The sequence below is a fragment of the Mus pahari genome, chromosome 11 (genome assembly GCF_900095145.1).
Source record: "Mus pahari chromosome 11, PAHARI_EIJ_v1.1, whole genome shotgun sequence".
Lineage (NCBI taxonomy): Eukaryota > Metazoa > Chordata > Mammalia > Rodentia > Muridae > Mus > Mus pahari.
Genome location: NC_034600.1, coordinates 39923066 through 39941966, shown reverse-complemented (window position 1 = coordinate 39941966; position 18901 = coordinate 39923066). Strand labels below are relative to the sequence as shown.

Below are 18901 nucleotides of genomic sequence, written 5' to 3'. Positions count from 1 at the left end.
TGGGGACAGAAGGGCAATTTCAAATTTTGGGAAACTATACCTTTGTCATAGGGGTCAGCTGTTTCATTATTCTACAGATTTGGGACTCCTCCGAGCATACACATTTCAAACTTTTGCCAGACATAAAAATCAATAGTTAAATCTCACATCTTTCTACTAACCTCCCAGATAATGGTAAACTGCTGCCTGTGTATTATGAACTTCTAGACTCTGCATTCCATAGCATCATACAGTTAGATTTCAGGAAATGTCAAGAAAAGCAATATTTGATATAAGGTTTCTCTGTGTAGTCCTGGCTGTCCTGGAACTCACTCTGCAGACCAGACTTGCCTCAGGCTTGGAGATCTGAGATCCACCTGCTCCCTGAGTCCTGGAACTACAGGTATTCACCACCACTGCCCAGCTAGAGGATTTTGAATTTTTTAACTATAAAAATCAAGCAAATTATTTGTAAATTGAAGAAACATCTCCAAAAGAATATAAATGTGTTTACTTATTCTAATTATTTGCACATTCCTAACTAGGAAAGAACTCAGGAATTTACTGAATGGCTGTTATGTATCAGGTCCTGTATGAATTATGGGACACCTTGTGGTTTTAGCATATAGACTTCAACTCTGATTTTATGGTCCTATGTTGGACATGGGAAGAGATTAAGACCCACAAAATACAGGAATATGCTATTACAATAGTAGGAGAGGCTCAATGGCCCCCAAATATAATATAAATAGGCCCCTTGCCTACTCTGAGTATTCAGAGAATGTTTTCCCATGGACCATGAGGCCTGGAAATATCAGTGCTCCTGAGAGACCTGTGATGGAAGCCGTGGGTGTGTTCTGATATTCCATATTCCATCACGTCTGAAGAGCCATCTGTCCCACAACACCCTCCTCAACAAATTATTTTTCTTAAGGTGCCTTCTCTGTATCATCCTTGGTAAAACTATCTTCCTTGATGGGTCAGGCTTTCTCTTGGAGTTGTACAAAAGGCAGCATCAAGTCCAACTCTTATAGCTCTGGTTTCAAAGGCTATCAGCAGACTGATGGCCCATCGTTCTCTATTTACTTGGATTTGGAGGATGTCTTACCTGCATATCATGTGTTCTGATCAAATCTGCCTCCATTCCCTCCACTCCAATTTATCTGCTAGCCTCTTACCAACATTCCCCCAACCAACTTAAAAAAATAAACCCAGTTGAGTCTACTTAGTTCTGCCAATATGTGCTCATGTCTAGGACCAACTATTGTTGAGGGCAGGTACAGAAAAGAACATGAAGTGGGAGAAGTAACAGTAAAGACCTTTGAAAACATCATATGGAAACTTACTATTGTAGAAGCTTCTGTGTGTGTGTGTGTGTGTGTGTGTGTGTTTGTATGTGTGCGCACATGTGCATGTATGTGTGCACATGTGCATGTGTGTATGTATGGATACGCATACACATACACATACACATATACACAGGGAGTATGAATGGAATTATTACTCTATTCTATACTAGACACATCATACGCCCAGGTACCCTCCATGGGGAAGGATGCTTCAGCAATGGACCTGCTGAAGCACCCCCTCCCACATCACCATACCATGCTCTACAAAACATATCACTGGCTTTACAAAACATATCAGAACCAATGAGACTTTGGAGCTATTAAGAGCTAGTACTCTATAGTCTTTTATTCTCCTCATGTTTAGTAAATGCATCTGTATTCATCACCATCTACTGAAAAAAAAGTCCTCCGATGAGGGTTGAGAGATGCAGTAATCCATGGGTATAATGACAAGAACGTAGCAGGTAGTTGACCCCTGTGCCTATTCAGCATAATAATAGTATTATGTTTTTCTCTGCGACATAAAACCTGGCCAGTCATAAGTCTATGGCTCAGTTAATAGTACCAGTTGTGAGTTCTGTCTTGTACAGTGGGCTCTATATCCAATCAGAAAGTGGTTAATTACATATATAATGTTTGTGTCACTATTACAACACTATTTTTAGGGCAATGGTTTTTGTAGCTGGCAGGGTTCAGCAGTTGAATGAGATCGTTGTTTACTCCTCCCCCCCAAGTTGAACCCACAGTACCTTTTATCACTATGAAAGATAGCCAATTTGGTTAGAGCTTCAAGGCATGTACCTGGTTAGTTGTCTTCTCAGTTTTATGACTCAGAATGTGGTGTCTTCAGGAATGGGGTCTTACCATTAAGTTCTGGAGAGTGACGAAGGGCAATGACAATACCTTGTAATGTTTGCGGGTTCTCTATGACCATACTGACCAATAATTGAAAAGAGATAACCAAAAGCTGGGATTGTTTTTTAGTCATCTATGGTGGTATCTGTGAGAGCCCCTCTCCTCCCATTACAGAGTAACTCAATTTAAACTCCATCAGGGAAATGCAAATTAAAATGTTCAGAGATTTCATCCCACCCTAGTCGTAATGGGTGAGATTAGAAAAACATGATATCAAATTATAGCATGGACATAAAGAGGGAGGGAATTCTGTCCAGCACAGGTAGCAGTGGAGAGCAACATATCCACTATGGAAATCAGGTAATGCTTGTTCATCTGTGTTCACTGTTGCTCTATACACAAGAACTAACAAATAGAAATAGCCAAGACATCCACTAACTGCTGAATAATGAAAACGTGGTGCATACATAACATAGGCTATTAGTGTAAGTACCATTAAAATGAAATTCACAGAAAAACAAATGGAACTACAAATAATCATTCTGGATCAGGTAACCCAAGCCCAGAAAGACAAATATTACATGTTCTTTGTCATATGTGGAAGCTAACTTTGAGTCTTTAGATATTCCACACATGTGTTTCATTTGGAATAACCAAGGAAGTCATGGAACTTAGTAAGGGGGTCATGGAGGGATTTCAAGAGAAGAAAAGGGAAACCCAAGTGGTACAAACAGGGAAAGGGGAATAATGAACTATGAAGTATTAAATGGCAGAGGAGGGCAAATACAGGAAGGAGCATGAAACAGGAGAAGTAATAGTAAAGACTTCTAAAAACGGTCATATGGAAACTTAATATTGGCGAAGCTTCCATATATATGTGTGTATGTGTGTGTGTGTATGCATATAATGCATATATATGTATGCATGCATGCATGTATGTATGTATGCAGTGTGTATGCATATGTGTATGTATATACATGCATATACACAGGGAGGCTGAATGGAATTACTACTCTCATGTCTACCTTCACTTTCACACCTTCTACATGCACACACTGTAGGATAGCATGATGCTATGCAGTGCCATGTGCTTCATTATTCACTGCTTTATCACAGTGGGCAAAGGAGGGGCAGCGGCAGAATCCTCTCTTTGTAGTTCAAATTTATGTCATCATTTTTTGACATAGAATCAAAGCTAAGAAAAACATAAAGCTTCAAAGGAAGTTAAATAAATTAACATCTCGTTGGCCTAGCATGTGAAGGCCACTCTCACGTGGACTCTCCCTCCGATACCTCTTGTGACAGACATTCTAGGCAGTCTCTCCTGCCCTGCTCTCTCCATTCAGCAATGTGGACTCTGTGTATCTGGGTGAAAGGTGAATGCTGAGCTGACGTAGTACAAAGGTTGCCACTGATGACTTGTTGTGAATCCTCAGTCAATTAGGAATAGATTACAAATTTGACCTCCTTTTAAAGTGCAGTTTGAAAATATTACCTACTATTTACTCTAAAACATTGAAATAATTTTGTCTTTCAAAAATGTGCTTTAAATTATACTACTGATGCATAAATTAGTAAGTCATAGTATCATTTAACTTCTCCCCAAAATGAAAATTTGGAATCACTCAGTTAGTTTGGAAGAGCAAGGTCCTCGGTCTGTCTGCCTGCTTTCTGTTTCTCCCATGTTCTGCCTTCAAGACACCATAGCTTTTAGCTTAACATTCATATCATGGATTCATTCACTTGACTTCGTATCGTGGATCTCAGTAGACCTTGTTAGTACTCATCCTTAGCCCACATCATCCCTAGAGAAACAACTAGTGTGTGTGTGTGTGTGTATATGTGTGTGTGCGCGCACACGTGTGCACGCGCATCCACATACACATATTGAATTTCTGTGCATTTTTGTTGTTGTTGCTGTTGCTGTGGGTTTTTTTTAAAGCAATTCTCAAAAGTTTCAAGAAGTATCTGGCTTTGTGGTCTTATTTTAATAAAGTGTTTGCGTTAGGTTTTCACATTGCTTGCTTCTTCGGCTCTTTCCATTGCAACTTATGCTGCACGCCATTGCCAGATCCATCTGCCTAATACAATAGTTTCCATCACAGGACATTAAATGGAAAAGACAGAAAATGAACACATAATTGGGATTCATTATCTAACAATACAGTAGTATAAGAAAAAAGGGGCAGTTAGCTTAAAGGTAGCAACTCAATTTCAAAATTAAGATATAGGAACATATTTAATGCCAAGGGTTTGTAGCATGAGCAAGGATTCATTAAAAAAATAGGGAGAAAAGGAAGCTTTAGGCTAAAAATAAATAGGAATGGCAAGTATTACCTTATACAGAATACAAAAGGTGTGCAATGACAGGAGCAATTTACAAAAGAGTTTTAGGAAGACTCTAGCATGATTGTTTTGAGCACTCTATTAGTACATACATGGGGATATCATGACACTGGTTTACAAAATGATCCTGTGGATTACAATTAGGGAAAGGATGCTAACAACAAAATTAGTTATGTAGTTACCCATCTTTCAGGAAAGAGGGGGATGAGGATGTGACACAGGATGTCGGCATCAGGAATGAAGATGGCAAAAGAGGGTAAGGTCAAGGACCAAGAATGCCCCTGCTTCTACAAAGTGGGAGAGTGGTATGACTGAAGAAAGGAACCACTGTGGAAGCTTCTAGAGTCTATGGCATGGAATACTGAGGACACAGGACATGGGCAACATCCCTGCATGATTTTAGTTTCAAATAGATGGAGTTTGATATCCCTAGAGAACATTTGGATCCTAGAAGGAACTCTGATGATTTTTAGAAGTTTTAGTTAAAGAGATAAGAAGGGACATCCATCAAAGAGTCTTCTCATATCCCTTGGAGGTTACCCCTCTTTACTGTTAGAGGGAACTGGTTATAATGAAAGCACCCACATGGCTCATATGGACCATATGTCCAGGCATGGGGACAGGGATCAAGACTTCAGTAAAACTGTGTGTGTGTGTGTGTGTGTGTGTGTGTGCACACGCGCACACACACACACACACACACACACACACACACACGGAGGCCAACTTAACATCCATTATCTCCTGTGCAATTCTGCCCAGTATTTTTTTCACTTCACTTTGAAGAGTGTACTGCAGTTTAGTAGCTTGCCTGGAGCTATAGAGCTGTATTAAATCATTTATTCAACTGTCTCTTTAATGAGACCTTAGTAGAGCCTCTACTGAAGAAACAGCAGGCCCAGGAAATGCGATAAAGCTGCTGATTTAGATGAACCAGAAGATAGGACAGCTCAGATTGCTGAATATTTCAGACTACTGAAAAATCAGAGTAGCTTTCTATTTTTAATCAGATGAAATAAGCAATGGCTTCATCACACACACACACACACACACACACACACACACACACACACACACACACACACACAAAGTGGTACCTCCATGAATTCATAAAAATTTTAATGGCCTTGATGTCAGTAAAGGTTCAGAGAACTCTGAGGCACCCCCCACCCCGCCCAGTTCAGCACTTTGACGGTTCGGTACTTATTTATTGTGGGAAGCTTATCTGGTTATCACAAGATAGTCCTGTCCTTTTATACTTGATATGGTCAAGCAACCACAGCCTAACTCATGATAACCAAATGTTCTTAGACTTTCCAAATGTCCTTAGGTTGGAGGGGGAATAAAGTGATTCCAATTAAGAAGAACTGGGGACATATATAGTTGATTTAATGTCCCCCATTCATTAAACTATTATACAAAAAAAGAAATGCTGATCTAAGAACCAAATGCTGATCTAATGTCAGAGTAGTTATGGAGCCTAAATTAAATTTCTGCTTGGTGAAGATTTATTGTTTACAAGATGTACTTGGTTTCTTTCAGTCCACAATGTGATGAGTATACATGCTTCTAAATAAAATTACACCACTAGGAGCGGTAATGCTCTCTTCACGAGACATAGATCATAGCCCAAACCCCACTACCAGGTATGAGAAACTTCCTTTTGGGTTGTTAGTTAGAGGAGTCCAATAGACCCTTAAAACATTATAGGGTATTGAAATTGCCCATGGTTGCCTCCCAGAATGTGAAGGTAAGTCTCTACTGCTGAAGGCACCACATATTTTGGACGTAAGACTTGGAGGAATTGAAAGCCTCCTTTCTGAGGTAGCTCTTATAGCATGTGAAGGTTCTATGTATGCTGCCAGGAGAGAAACAATTAATAGTCCTACAATGGTGATGCTTACAAACCAGCATACTGAGCGGCAGCACAGCTAAAACATCACCAAAGGTGCAATAGTGGTATTTACATCTTAGGGGTAACCAATAACTGCCTAATTAGATTCAAGACTCTCTCAAAAGGAGGGCACATTCATTGCTGATCCTGTGAGCCTACCCAAAGACCTGTGACTTAGAGGTGAACCTGCTAGTGACACTTTCTCAAACCGGAATAATATCTAACTATATTGCGAATACTTATCCTTATACAGACATGGCTCTTATTCCTTATCAGAAAAGTTCCTTTGCATCAGACAGTGCCCATTATAGAAATCCACAACTTGTCAAAACACAGAAAACAACCAACTGTGGGACACACAGCCCCAGCTAATACATTCATACCACAGCCCATACACTTAAGGCTCAGAGAACATCATGAAGGGGTGGGAGAAGGGCAGAAAGATTGTAAGAGCCAGAGGACCAGGAATGCTGGTGTAAGATGGTGTATGCACAAAAAGCAGTCCCCATGAAATTTCAACAGTATCATTACCTAAACAAGGCCAGAACAATGGGCAGCTCCAAGGACATGCCAGTGCAGATGGGGAAAAAAAAATCTCACAAATATAAAAACTCAAGCGGAAGACCACCCAAGAGAACTGATCTTCCTGTCTCTATGTATCAAAATACATATGCCAAAATTTTTTTTTAAAGATTTATTTATTATATGTAAGTACACTGTAGCTGTCTTCAGACACTCCAGAAGAGGGAGTCAGATCACGTTAAGGATGGTTGTGAGCCATCATGTGGTTGCTGGGCTTTGAACTCTGCACCTTTGGAAGAGCAGTCGGGTGCTCTTGCCCGCTGAGCCATCTCACCAGCCCCCCAAAATTTTATAAATTAAAAAACTTATAGTTTTGCAAGGTAAAAGTACAGTGCTCTAGGGTTTGTGGAGACAAATAAAAAAATCCTTAAATATTTTAGAAATTATAAATACAGCATATCACGGTAATTCCAGATGGCAGAGATGTCATTCTTGTCAGCACTGAGCTTAATTAAGACTTGTGCTTTAACTGCCTTGATAATGTCTTCATTGCCACTTGAGATATAAATGGGTAACTATGAAATGACCACATGCCTGTGCTAATAATGGAGCTGATTTTTAAGATGGAAATTATTTTTCTGTGTTTGAATACACTTTTCTTTCAATAAGTCATTATTTGATGAGGACACACCTGGATTTAAATGGAACTATATTTTGAATTTCTATATTAGATTCCTATTTCATCCTCCAACCCCAATGGGCTTCACTAAAAAGCCAGATTTCTTTTTATTAACTCAATATTATGCTTCATTGGGTAGGCTGAAACAACATATGGCCAATTTTTTTATTTCACTCCCCCCTCCCTCCCTCATTCTCTTTCTCCCTCTTTGCCTCCTTTTTTTTTTCTTTTTGTGAGATAGGGTCTTATTATTTAGTTATAGATGTGCTTCAACATAACTATGAAGCCCAGGCTAACCTCGAACTCCTTGCACTCCCCCTGTCCCAACCTCGCAAGTACTAGAATTATAGGTCTAAACTCTCACATCTGGGATTTTTTTTTTTACTTTTTTGGAGACAAGGTCACATATAGCCTAGACTATCTTCAAAGTCATTGTATAGTCAAGGTTGGCTTTGAACTCCTGATCTTCCTGCTTCCGCATCTCAAGTGCTGGGATCACAAGCATGTGTCACTCTGCTAGAGTATTTCTTCCTTAAGAGATTTTGTTCCCCTTTCTTTAAACCCTGCTTTCTTCTACAGTCTCCATTACTTCCTTCCTAGATATTTAAGTCAGAAAAGCCATTTCCTATCTGCCAAAAATACAATCCTTAGTCTATAACTATACCTATAACTATACCTATACCTATAACTATAACTATAACTATAACTAACTATAACTATATAGATTCTGTTTACTAATCTTAGCAGAGTACAGGTAAGCATCCTGAAAGGGGACCAATCATCCTTGGGTAGATTTTGGTGAACTTAGGGTCATGGGGTACCAACACCCCAGGTATATTAGTTTCTCTATAATCTCTTAAATGATTGCTTTTAGTTTTGAGATTTTAAATATAATTCTCTATTAATTTTTTAATCAGAAGTTTTCAAATCATACAACCTCATTTTTTTTCCTGAGTTAAGGAATAGAAAAAAATTGTGAGTTGGATATTCTTTCATTCTCAGGCATCCTGCCCATTTACTGCATTTCAGGACGGGCTTACCCTACCACAGTCTCATGGGGCAGAGTGTTAAAGAGACGAGCCTAGCTATACATCTGCTGCCTAAGAAGGCATTTAACTGATTGTAGGAGGTCGAGCTACTATTTTTTTCATAAGAAATTCCACATACTATGCCCGAATATTGATTACTATGCTTTTAAAATTACTCGCAAAGCCAAGCAGACAAATAGGGTTTCTCAAAGTTTTCAAATTTCTGATATGTTTCCCTTTGAGACTCGGCAATGAGAAATCAAGGCTTTTCTTGTTGCTGTTGTTTATTTTTTGTTTTTCGTTAATTTTTTTTAAACTTTGTGTTATAATTCTAAATTGTATCTTTGTTGCTGGACAAATACACTTTGGCTTTATTTTTAAATTTAAAAATAAATAAATTGGGAACATCCTGAACTTTTTTGAGTCTATATCTATATCTATATATCTATATCTATATTTCTATGTATCTATATATCTATATCTATACACATATATATCAACTTACATAAAATATAAAGTGACTTGCATGTAAAGGTGATTACTTTTAATCAAAACAAAAACCAAACCAGGGGTCAGGGTGGAACAGGGGAATAAATATACCCTTGGCTTTGGCCCCTTGTGAGGGTTTGAGTTTTTACCCCCACTTCACAGCTGTGAGACGACTGCCAGTGCCTTGCTGGGGTCATGAGGCACAGTTAGTACAACAAGGCTTAGATAAGAGATCATAGGTGTCGGCTCACTGGAAATTTACATAATGGCAGAACTATGTGGGAAACACTTGATATTCTGGGGCAGAAAGTAATCCTTTCTGAAGTATAAAACAAACCAAAANAGAAAACCAACCAACCAACAATCAAAAAACAAAAAACAACAACAACAAAAAAAAAACCTAACTTCTACCAAGAAAAGTTACAATCTAAATGTTCCTTCACATTTATAACATTTACACCGGTTAAATATGACCAAGTTTGGTGATTCCTGCATGTACCTCTGTGTGTGTAGAATATCAGAAAAAGAAAGGCAAAAAGGGAAGATGGCAATGACAGTTGAAACAAAACGTAATGCCTTCCAAAGTTTCCAAAGCCCTTTCTAAAAATTATTATTATTATGTGAATTCGTAAAACTAGGAGCACTGCTATCCACAGGGAGAAGGGAATATTTTTATCAAACCATCTAGCTCATTGCTAAATACCGACTGAAATGATAATTTTATTGAACACAGAGGGACGATTTCCAGACGTGTTAGCTACATGCACCTCTTTTCTGCCACGACATTCCAACTGGAAGAGCAGAAAGGCTCCCCTTAGCACATAGCCCCTTGCTCTGTAAAATACTGACCTCAGCTTTGAAACCACAGAGCATAGGTTTGCTTGTGTGGCTGGGTTGCAGGGCATTGGAAGAGGGGAGGGAAGTATGAGTTAGCAGAATTCTGGAACACAGATCTAGAAATCACAACTTCAAGATAGGGGGAAAAAAACCAATCTATTGCTCTCTTCTGGAGTGCATACATGAACATGTGTGCTTCCCATGGAACTCACATGCTAATTACAGGGTACAGGCATTAAGGAGAGAGACGAAGCTCTTGGGTATCTCATAATAAGGGTTGCTAATAAACAATCCCATTATTTTGCTAAATCCCCTTTCCAGTTATCATCTTGGTTGATTCTCAAGCTAACACTGGCATTTTGCAAGCTCTCTGATTCCGAAAATCCTCAGACCTTGAAACTGGATTAGGTTTTTGCCAAACTAAACAACTAAACTAAGAATATTTATCAGCTTTCTTCTCAGGTTAATTTTTCCCCAGCTCTCCCAGTATGTTGAATTTAACAACTAACCTCACTCCTGGACCCTCCCAGTACAGCAGATCTCCAAAGCCGTTACCAAAAGGGTAGCAAACACACTTTTACTGACAACAACCGAGAGAAGGGAAGCAATTACCGTCTCCTCTGTGGCTTAATATCAATTGGCTTGTTGATGGCATAAGGTGATCCATGAACATAAGCGCTTCGGAATCTAGCAACCTTCCCCAGACTTAGGTGCTCACAGCTGGTTGGCAGACTCATTGTATCCAAAATCAGGAAGTAAAAGCAAATCTTAGTGGCCAGCTCAGCATTCCTGGGAAGGCTAGAAAGAGCATGTCAGATAATGGCTTTCAGCCATATGCTGTTCTGGTCGCTGGTTGCTGCTTTTTCTTCGAGAGTAAACGGGTGTCTCCCGGAGGCTACATGCTGTACCTTGTTTTCTGTTCATGGATACGGAAGCTTGTTGCTTGCTTCTAATCAGAGCTGTGCTCCAGCCAATTATTGGCTGAGCAGATGTAGGGGAGATTCTGTAGCTCCACAGAAGCCCGTTTCCACTCAGAACTACCCTCTGAGGAGACGGCAGGTTTTAATCCATTTTTATTTAGGACTAAGAGAATGGCGACCTAATGTACTAGTGGTTTAAATAGCTAGTTGTTTACATATACATCAAACACACATGTGATAGGCAGAGCATAATCAATTACAGCTCCATCATCCTAAACTGACTATAAAGGCTTAGAAAATGGGATGGGCGCATGGAAATGATTATGGGTAACTTTTCAATCATTAGGATCAAAACTTGTGGGTTCTCCTTCATAAATTACTATTCACAATGGCAGTGAACTCAGCCTCTTAGGGACAGAAAAATTATTAGCTGAAGTCTATGTGTGACAACATGAACTGATTACTCCCTTCATGAGCAACATTCAGATATGCAAATTCTCCCTGCTCTTTGGGTGAAGGACTATTGAAAAATCCAATGGCAATGCCGTTGCTAATTTAAAGAAATGAAAGACAACTTGGAGAAATCAGGGAAGACTGCAAATAATTCTGCCCAAGACATCAGTCTTATGATGAAGTTACAGGCTTAACAAGCCCACAGTTTTCAAGACTCATTTTCTCCAATGAAATCCTGTAAGCCCTTGTGTGCAAGCCAAGACAGTAAGAATGTAGCATCTTCAGCAGTTGAACAATAATTTCATGCAGAAAGTGATGGGGGACACTTGAAATACCATCCCTCAGAAGGCTGAGGTAGAGGGATTGTGAACTTGATGCTAGCTTGAGCTACATAGAAGACAGTGTCACAAATAATTCTTATTTTGGATTTGAATACATACAAACAAATATGAAATCCTTTAAGAAGCTTTGTTGTTAACGTGTGCATGTTTGTATATGTGGTGTGTGTATATATATATGTGTGTGTGTGTGTGTGTGGTATGTGTGTGAATGTGTGTGTATGGTATGTGCATGTGGTGTGTATGTATGTTTGTGAGGTGTGCATGTATGTGCATGTGTATGTATGATATGTGTTTATGGTCTGTGCGTGTGGTGTGTATGTATGTTGTATGGTGTACATGTATGTCTTCATGGTATGGGTGGGTATATGTGTGTATTGTGTTTATGTTTGTGTTGTGTGTGTGATGTATTTGTGTTTATGTATGTTTGCGGTGTCTGTGTATGTGTTTATACAAGGATATATGTGCTATGGCATGCAGATGGAAGAGAACAATCAGCCATTGAGAGTCAGTTCTCTCTTTTCTCAGTTTAAGCCTTGGAATAAAACTCAGGTTTCATTCATTCACTTTTAGCCATTGAAACATCTGATCTGTCTTGTCTGCCCTACACAAACAATTTCTTTAAGAGTCATGGGATGGGAGTGCTGACACATGCTTTTAAATCCAGAATTCACAGAGGCAGGCAGATGTCTGAGTTTGAGGCTGACTTGGTCCAGGTCAACCAAGGCTATATAGTGAGATTTTTGTCTCAAGATCAACAACAAAAGTGTCTTGGAACCAGTGATCAAATATATCAAAAGAAAGTAGTATTACTTTTAATGAGGCGACAAAAGTCAGACACTAGACAATTTAAGTTCAGAGTTTAAAAGTGTAGATGATTTTACCCAGTTATTTTATTTTATATATTCTGAGTTATAAGATGATGATATAGGATTTCTTTTTAACATGTTGTATCTGTCTTTGTTCTCAGGCTAGCCATGAATTTATAGGCTTTGGTTATCCTACCTGTCTCACTCTTCTAAGTTGCAGGGACTATAAATAGTTGCTACCAATCCTGGCCATATTCATTTAAACATATCATATTGTACAGAGATATATAAACAAATATCTTCTCTTTTTCACATTAATTGTATTTTTACCAATGTTTGCTAATTTATTTTTCTTAAAGTTCCCAAATACATGTAAACATATGTAACACATACATACAAACATACACATATATAACACAAACATACTCATATATGTATGTGCATGTCTATGTTTGTGCTTGTGCATGTGCATTCCTTTGGGTAATTTGTTTTTGGGAATTTGGATCTTGTCACACATAATCTATACATATTTGTGTACCTAATGGACAATTTTCTAGTCAAAGCATGGCAATCTAGTAAGTGCTTTTTACATGAGAGCATATAACATGGCAGTGTTAATATTTCTTCAACTAGTCTTTTTTTGGTACTTACAAGCATGGCTTCTATTGATAAGAAACAAGTTTTCAATTTATTTTCTGATAAGTGCTTTTATTTCAGAAACTGAAACACCGTATGAAAATCATATGTATTTTCTTCTGAATGGGTTATGGCAGTTCACATTTTCTGAGTCCTGTGGACACACATCAATTTCCCCACACTACTCCAAACATTACTTAATGATATTCAAGTCTATTTCTTTATAGTTTAAAGATAGATGACTGGGTCTGAGGAGACATCTCAGTTGATAAATCTGTGTCACACAAGCCTGAGGACCTGAGTTTGGTCCCCAGCACTAATGTAAAAAGGTAGGTTTGGTGCATTTCTTTGCAATCCCAGTGTTGGGGAAGCAAGATAGGCAGATCCCTGGAGCTTGCTGGACATGTCCCGGTAAGAAGTGATGTCTCAGGAAAAAAAAAAAAAAGATGACTCATGAAAAGTGATAGATGAGGTTGACCTCTGGCCTCTGCATGCACATGTATACAAAGGCATATGAAAAATATCACACATAAAATGCATGCACACACATGGAAATGTGATAAAATGTACGTAACATTAAATATGAGGCAATGAACCTCAATAACGCAGAGGGATTGCACAGATTCCTTGTTCAACTGAAACTCTTACTAAGGCTCCTACAAAGTTAAGGGAAGCTGAAAGCTGAAAACACCAGGGCATGAAGAAATGAATTATTGAGGAATCATATTGTATAATGGGGTAGCGTCCCCAGTTTTATCATATGAGGGTAGGGTCTAATTTCCGCCTACATTGATATATACATGAGCATTAAATGTACTTTAATGCCCTTAGGTTTAAGAGGGCCTTTGGCCTTCCTCCTCCATTCCAGAATATTAACCACAACAGCACAAGAAAGCAAGATAATTCAAGGGTGTTGTGCAGTAGATTTTCACATGAAAATTTCCACCAAAGGGTATAAATCAGAAACTGAAGGGTAAGACATGAACTTTCTGGAAGAGAATGTAAATCCTCTAAGGGTGGAATTCTTAGCAGGGACAGTTTCACTTGTACTTGTGCAATGGTTTACCAAAAACCTGGCAGGGACTCCCTCCTGGGGATTAGTTGTACTTAAATGGGGACAAGAAGAGATTACTTTGAAGATTCTACTTGCCAAGAGTCTGGAGTCAAGGAGAACTCTGGCCAGTATGCAGGTAGAGGTCTGGGAAAACAGAATGTCCTGGCCTTGGGACTAGACAGGGTAGCTGGACCCTTGACCTTTGAGAAAACGAAAATATTCTGAGGAATTGAGTCTCACGGAGAGGTGCGAAACTTAGTCAAAATAGGCTTGAAGCAAAACCGGAGCTCAACTCTTAGGGTAACAAGGCTGACCCATCTATTCTATGTGGCTCTGTCCATTCTGAATCATTGGTTATAAGCACGGAGTCCAAATAAATCCCAGTCATCATGCCGTTAGCCTGAACTCTTGAGAACATTCAGACAAAGGCAGACATAACACAGCAGTACACGGAACATCAATTTTCTGCAGCATATCAGCTCTGATGCTGGAAATGACCAGCATAGCAATTAACACAGATGCCAAGAAGTAGCAATTTCAGGCCTCAGGATTTACCGTATTCTGACCTCAACAATATTCACTAAAGAAGGTTCTTTTGGCTTTTAGCCTGGCTTGAATTTGGCAACGGGAGAATCTGGGGGAACGTCTTTAGGACAGCAGGACATCATCTGTTCATGTCTGTACCAGGGCATAAATATCAACTCAGTAATTTCTCCTGCTTTGTAATTTGGGTTTGTGGGGGAAAGGGGGAGCTGGTCTCCAGATTCCTTCCAGCCAAGGGGAAGCTGGAGATCAAAATTCCCTTTAACGTTCTGGGATGTTGGTGATTCTGCCTTGTATGTCTCCTGGACAAGGAATCCAAGGAGAGGCTTTCAATTATCACTTAGGTACTAAACAAAACAAAACGAAAAAGAAACACAAAACAAACAAAAAACAATCACCACCACCAAAACATATCTTTATCCAGAGTCCATACCTTCCTGCTATTAAATGAACCACTCCTGAGAAAATTCCACTTGGAAGCCCTACAGATGCCTCATTCAGCATCTGTAATTTGATTCCTTTCTACTCATTTCCCCTACATTTCCTCTCTCTCCATACTCCCTCCTTGTGGCTTTCGGCATTACCACCATCCAGCAAATGATCTGACCACTGACAACTGGGCCTCCAGTGCTATAGGCATGAGTATCATTACTAAAAACAACAGTACTAAAAGATGGCTAGTGCTGACCATCTGCTTCGGAGATTCTGGGGGGTGTTACTGGAATGAAATAGCCCATGTAATTAACATAGTAATGTGAGTTTAGGCAATACTGGCATGTTCATTTTTCACAAGGGATTTAGATCTACATCTTGAGTCATGATGAATGTTAGGAGGTAGAATAGGAGTTAAGAGAGCAGTTAATCTGGTCCATACATCAGATCAGACTGTACGGTTTACCTTGTATGTATATTGCACTTCCTAAGCCAACATCATGCGTTCTTGACTGGCATATTCAATAAGACAGCCAAAGCTGTAGAGTGCTTGGGTTTCAAAGATCTCTTAACCTCTTCTGTCCACTTGCTTCTCTCAGCTACTCTACAGAGCTAATGATGCTAACCTCTGAGACTCAAAACATCAACCACGGAGACACACTGGAAAGAGTGTAGATCCCATATTCAGCATTTGTGAGCAAATGGGATCTACTTCTCCAAAGAACCCACCGAAATGCAAAAACAAATATCTTTTCTCAGGGAGCTGGGGGTGTATGGGTATTTATCAGAGCTTAAGTGGCAAATGCTTGCCTTATTGCTGATATTTCCACTCAATAAATACATATTATCCAAGTAGATATTCAATCATTTGAATAACCATGGAATCCTTTTGAGTTTGGAAGTGCATTAAGTACTAAACTTTGTTAGTAAACAACCACCAAACCCAGACACTATGGCAGATGCCAACAAGAGCTTGCGGACAGGAGCCTGATATAGCTGTCTCCTGAGGGGCTCTGCCAGTGCCTCACAATCATCCATTGGACAGAGCACAAGGTCCCCAATGAAGGAGCTATAGAAAATATCTAAGGAGCTGAAGAGGTTTGAAGCCCCATAGGAGGAACATCAATAGGAACTAACCAGTACCCCCAGTGCTCCTTGGAACTAAACCACCAATCAAAAAACACACATGGTGGGGCTTGTGGCTCTAGCTGTATATGTAGCAGAGGATGGCCTAGTTGGCCATCAATGGGAGGAGAGACCCTAGGTCCTGTGAAGGCTCTATGCCCCAGTGTAAGGGAATGCCAGAGCCAGGAATGGGAGAGGAGGGGTTGGGGAACAAGGGGGAGAGGGTAGGGTATTTTTGGAGGGGAAACCAGAAAAGGAGATAACATTTGAAATGTAAATAAAGAAAATATCTAATTAAAAAAAGAAGAAAAGAAAAAAAAAGAACCCTTATTAAAAGTAGGGTTTGAAAAAATAAGAAAATTCTCTTCTATGAATTATCTATCTGTGATAAGTCACTGTAATTACCTGGTAATCCATTCTGTAAATGTAGCTTTTAGACATTATGCAGCTGTGTGTGCACAATGGTTACAATTGGGGAGAAATACCAAAAGTGCAAATAAAGAGTTAACAGTCATGAAAGTTGTTTCAGTGTTTTTCTAAACTAGCTGATATGAAGCTCCCAACACACATACAGTAGAGGACTTCCAGGTAGGACTCTTCCATGCAGAGATGATGAACCTAACCCTCAAGAGACTGGAGGTTCCAGGGAGTTTAGAGGTCAGATGGGGTGGAGGGTGGGGGCATCCATGTGGAGACAGGGTGGGGTAGAGAGGAGGTGTGGGATGTGGAGCAGTTGGAAGATGGGAGGGGAGGGATGGGGAATGGAATATGGAGTGTAAAGAATGAATTACAAATATAATTAAATTTAAAAATATGTAAATTGTTTTATTTCCCACTGAAATAAGGAAAAATATTATCTCAGTATGAATAACATGTATCTATCAAAATAATGATGTTGGAAAAATCACTCTTGATATTTTTCCCCAAGGGATTTGAAAACTTTCATCCAAATCAACATCTTCCACTAATAGTGGTAACTGGACTACTTCTGGTAAGGAATGTTACAGCCTATTATGTTCATAAGCTCTTTGGATTGGTAAGGCGACTTAATTTTCCAGTCATGAAGGAAGAACACACAGGGTGAATTTTGTATAAATAGCCTTGTCTCAGCCCAGCATCATGAGTCTAAAGTGTAGGCTGCACCACTGTAGCAACACTGTCAGCCAAAGAGAATGTCGCTTATTCTCTAGTGTTTCAAGCAGGTCTTGATTCAAGCAGGTCTCCCAGTTTGCTACCAGCTATTTAAATCTTAAATGGGAGGATGTTTTCCTTTAGAATGGATGGAGGTGGAAACAACTGGGTTTAATATACACAACAGGATCTGAGAAGATCTTTGATAGATGTCCTACGCTACTTCCCACACTTTCATACATAAAAAAAAAAAGCGCAACATTCGCCAAGATGCAAAATGATGCCAGTGTTCATTTGTTAATGAATTCTCAACAGTGGGAGCCAGTGGAAAGAATTAAAATGATTAAAGCTTGTTTCTAAATAACCAAATGTCTTGTATCGTTATAAAATCACGAGATGAAAAAAATCACCCTATAACGGCAAGTGGGTTGAGCAAACAGGGGTGTCTTTGGCAAGCACAACTCTATATTTGTTTGCCAGATGCTTTTTTTTTTTAAATCTCATAATTCATTGTACTGCAGTTAGTCAGCGAGCCAGCATTAGCTGAACATATATTTTGTATACATACTCAAAGATGATGTATTGTCTATCGAGGAAAAAAATAGAAATACGTATAAATAATTCACTTCATATCCACTTGAATGTTTCAGGAGAGAGCTAATTTCAATTGGTATTAGGAGGGAAGAAGAAATATGCTTTAGCAGAGTGGACGTATTTGAAGGATATTATTCTTAAGCTTATTAAATCAATCTTATTCTATTACTTTTTGTCTTATATTGCAATTTCACTATCTTTTATTTTTTCCTGGAGTGGATTACAAAACACCTGGTAGGTAGTTTTACAGCATATTTGTCTTTGAATTCTCTGTAATACTCAGTGATTGCTGTACACTCTACTGTTTCATATGTTTCTCTGTACAATGTTGGCACCCAGTAGATGTTTGTTAAAAAAAAGACACATACTTATAATGTATCATTATTTTTTTTTAAAGTAGAGGACAATGCTCTCCAGTTTGCCCAGATAGCACACATTTGTTGAGCTGGAAGTTATTAAATAATTACCTCCCTCTGCTCTCAGAAGCACTGTATGGATTATAAATTATCTGGCTATCAACCACCTTGGGAAGTAGACACTTACAAGGCTGTCTAAGCCACATGGACAGAAGCAGTTCAAAAGCAAACACTGAGTGTTTCTTATCATTTCTTCTTCAAATTTTGATGACTCCAGGGACTATAATAGATAACAGGAAAACTCATGATAAACTATGAGATTGATAAGTCTAGAGAAGAAACACGGGTAGAAGACAGATCCTCGTGGAGACTATACAGACAAATATTGACCTGGATCACCTCTTAAATTTAGACCCTTGCAAAAAAATCCATGTAGCTGTGGGGTGTTATTTTTGTTGTCAAGAATTCATGAAACACAACTCATGAGTTATCTGTAATAGCAAAAGAGATCATGACCATGTGAGTTTAGTTC

At 39.0% G+C, this 18901-nt stretch overlaps 1 protein-coding gene across 8 annotated transcripts in view; it reads right to left on the bottom strand.

The window, feature by feature from the left end:
- Pde4d (phosphodiesterase 4D) overlaps positions 1-18901 on the bottom strand; it is a 1422283-nt gene that overhangs the window by 352521 nt on the left and 1050861 nt on the right. Inside the window, exon 1 of one of the 8 annotated variants that reach the window (XM_021208484.2) lies at positions 10591-11030. The exons of the other annotated variants lie outside the window; for them this stretch is intronic. Coding sequence (XP_021064143.1) covers positions 10591-10715 — 125 coding nt within the window. The 5' untranslated portion in view covers positions 10716-11030. Of the gene's footprint in view, positions 1-10590; positions 11031-18901 lie in introns of those variants that run through there. 8 annotated transcript variants of the gene reach the window in all.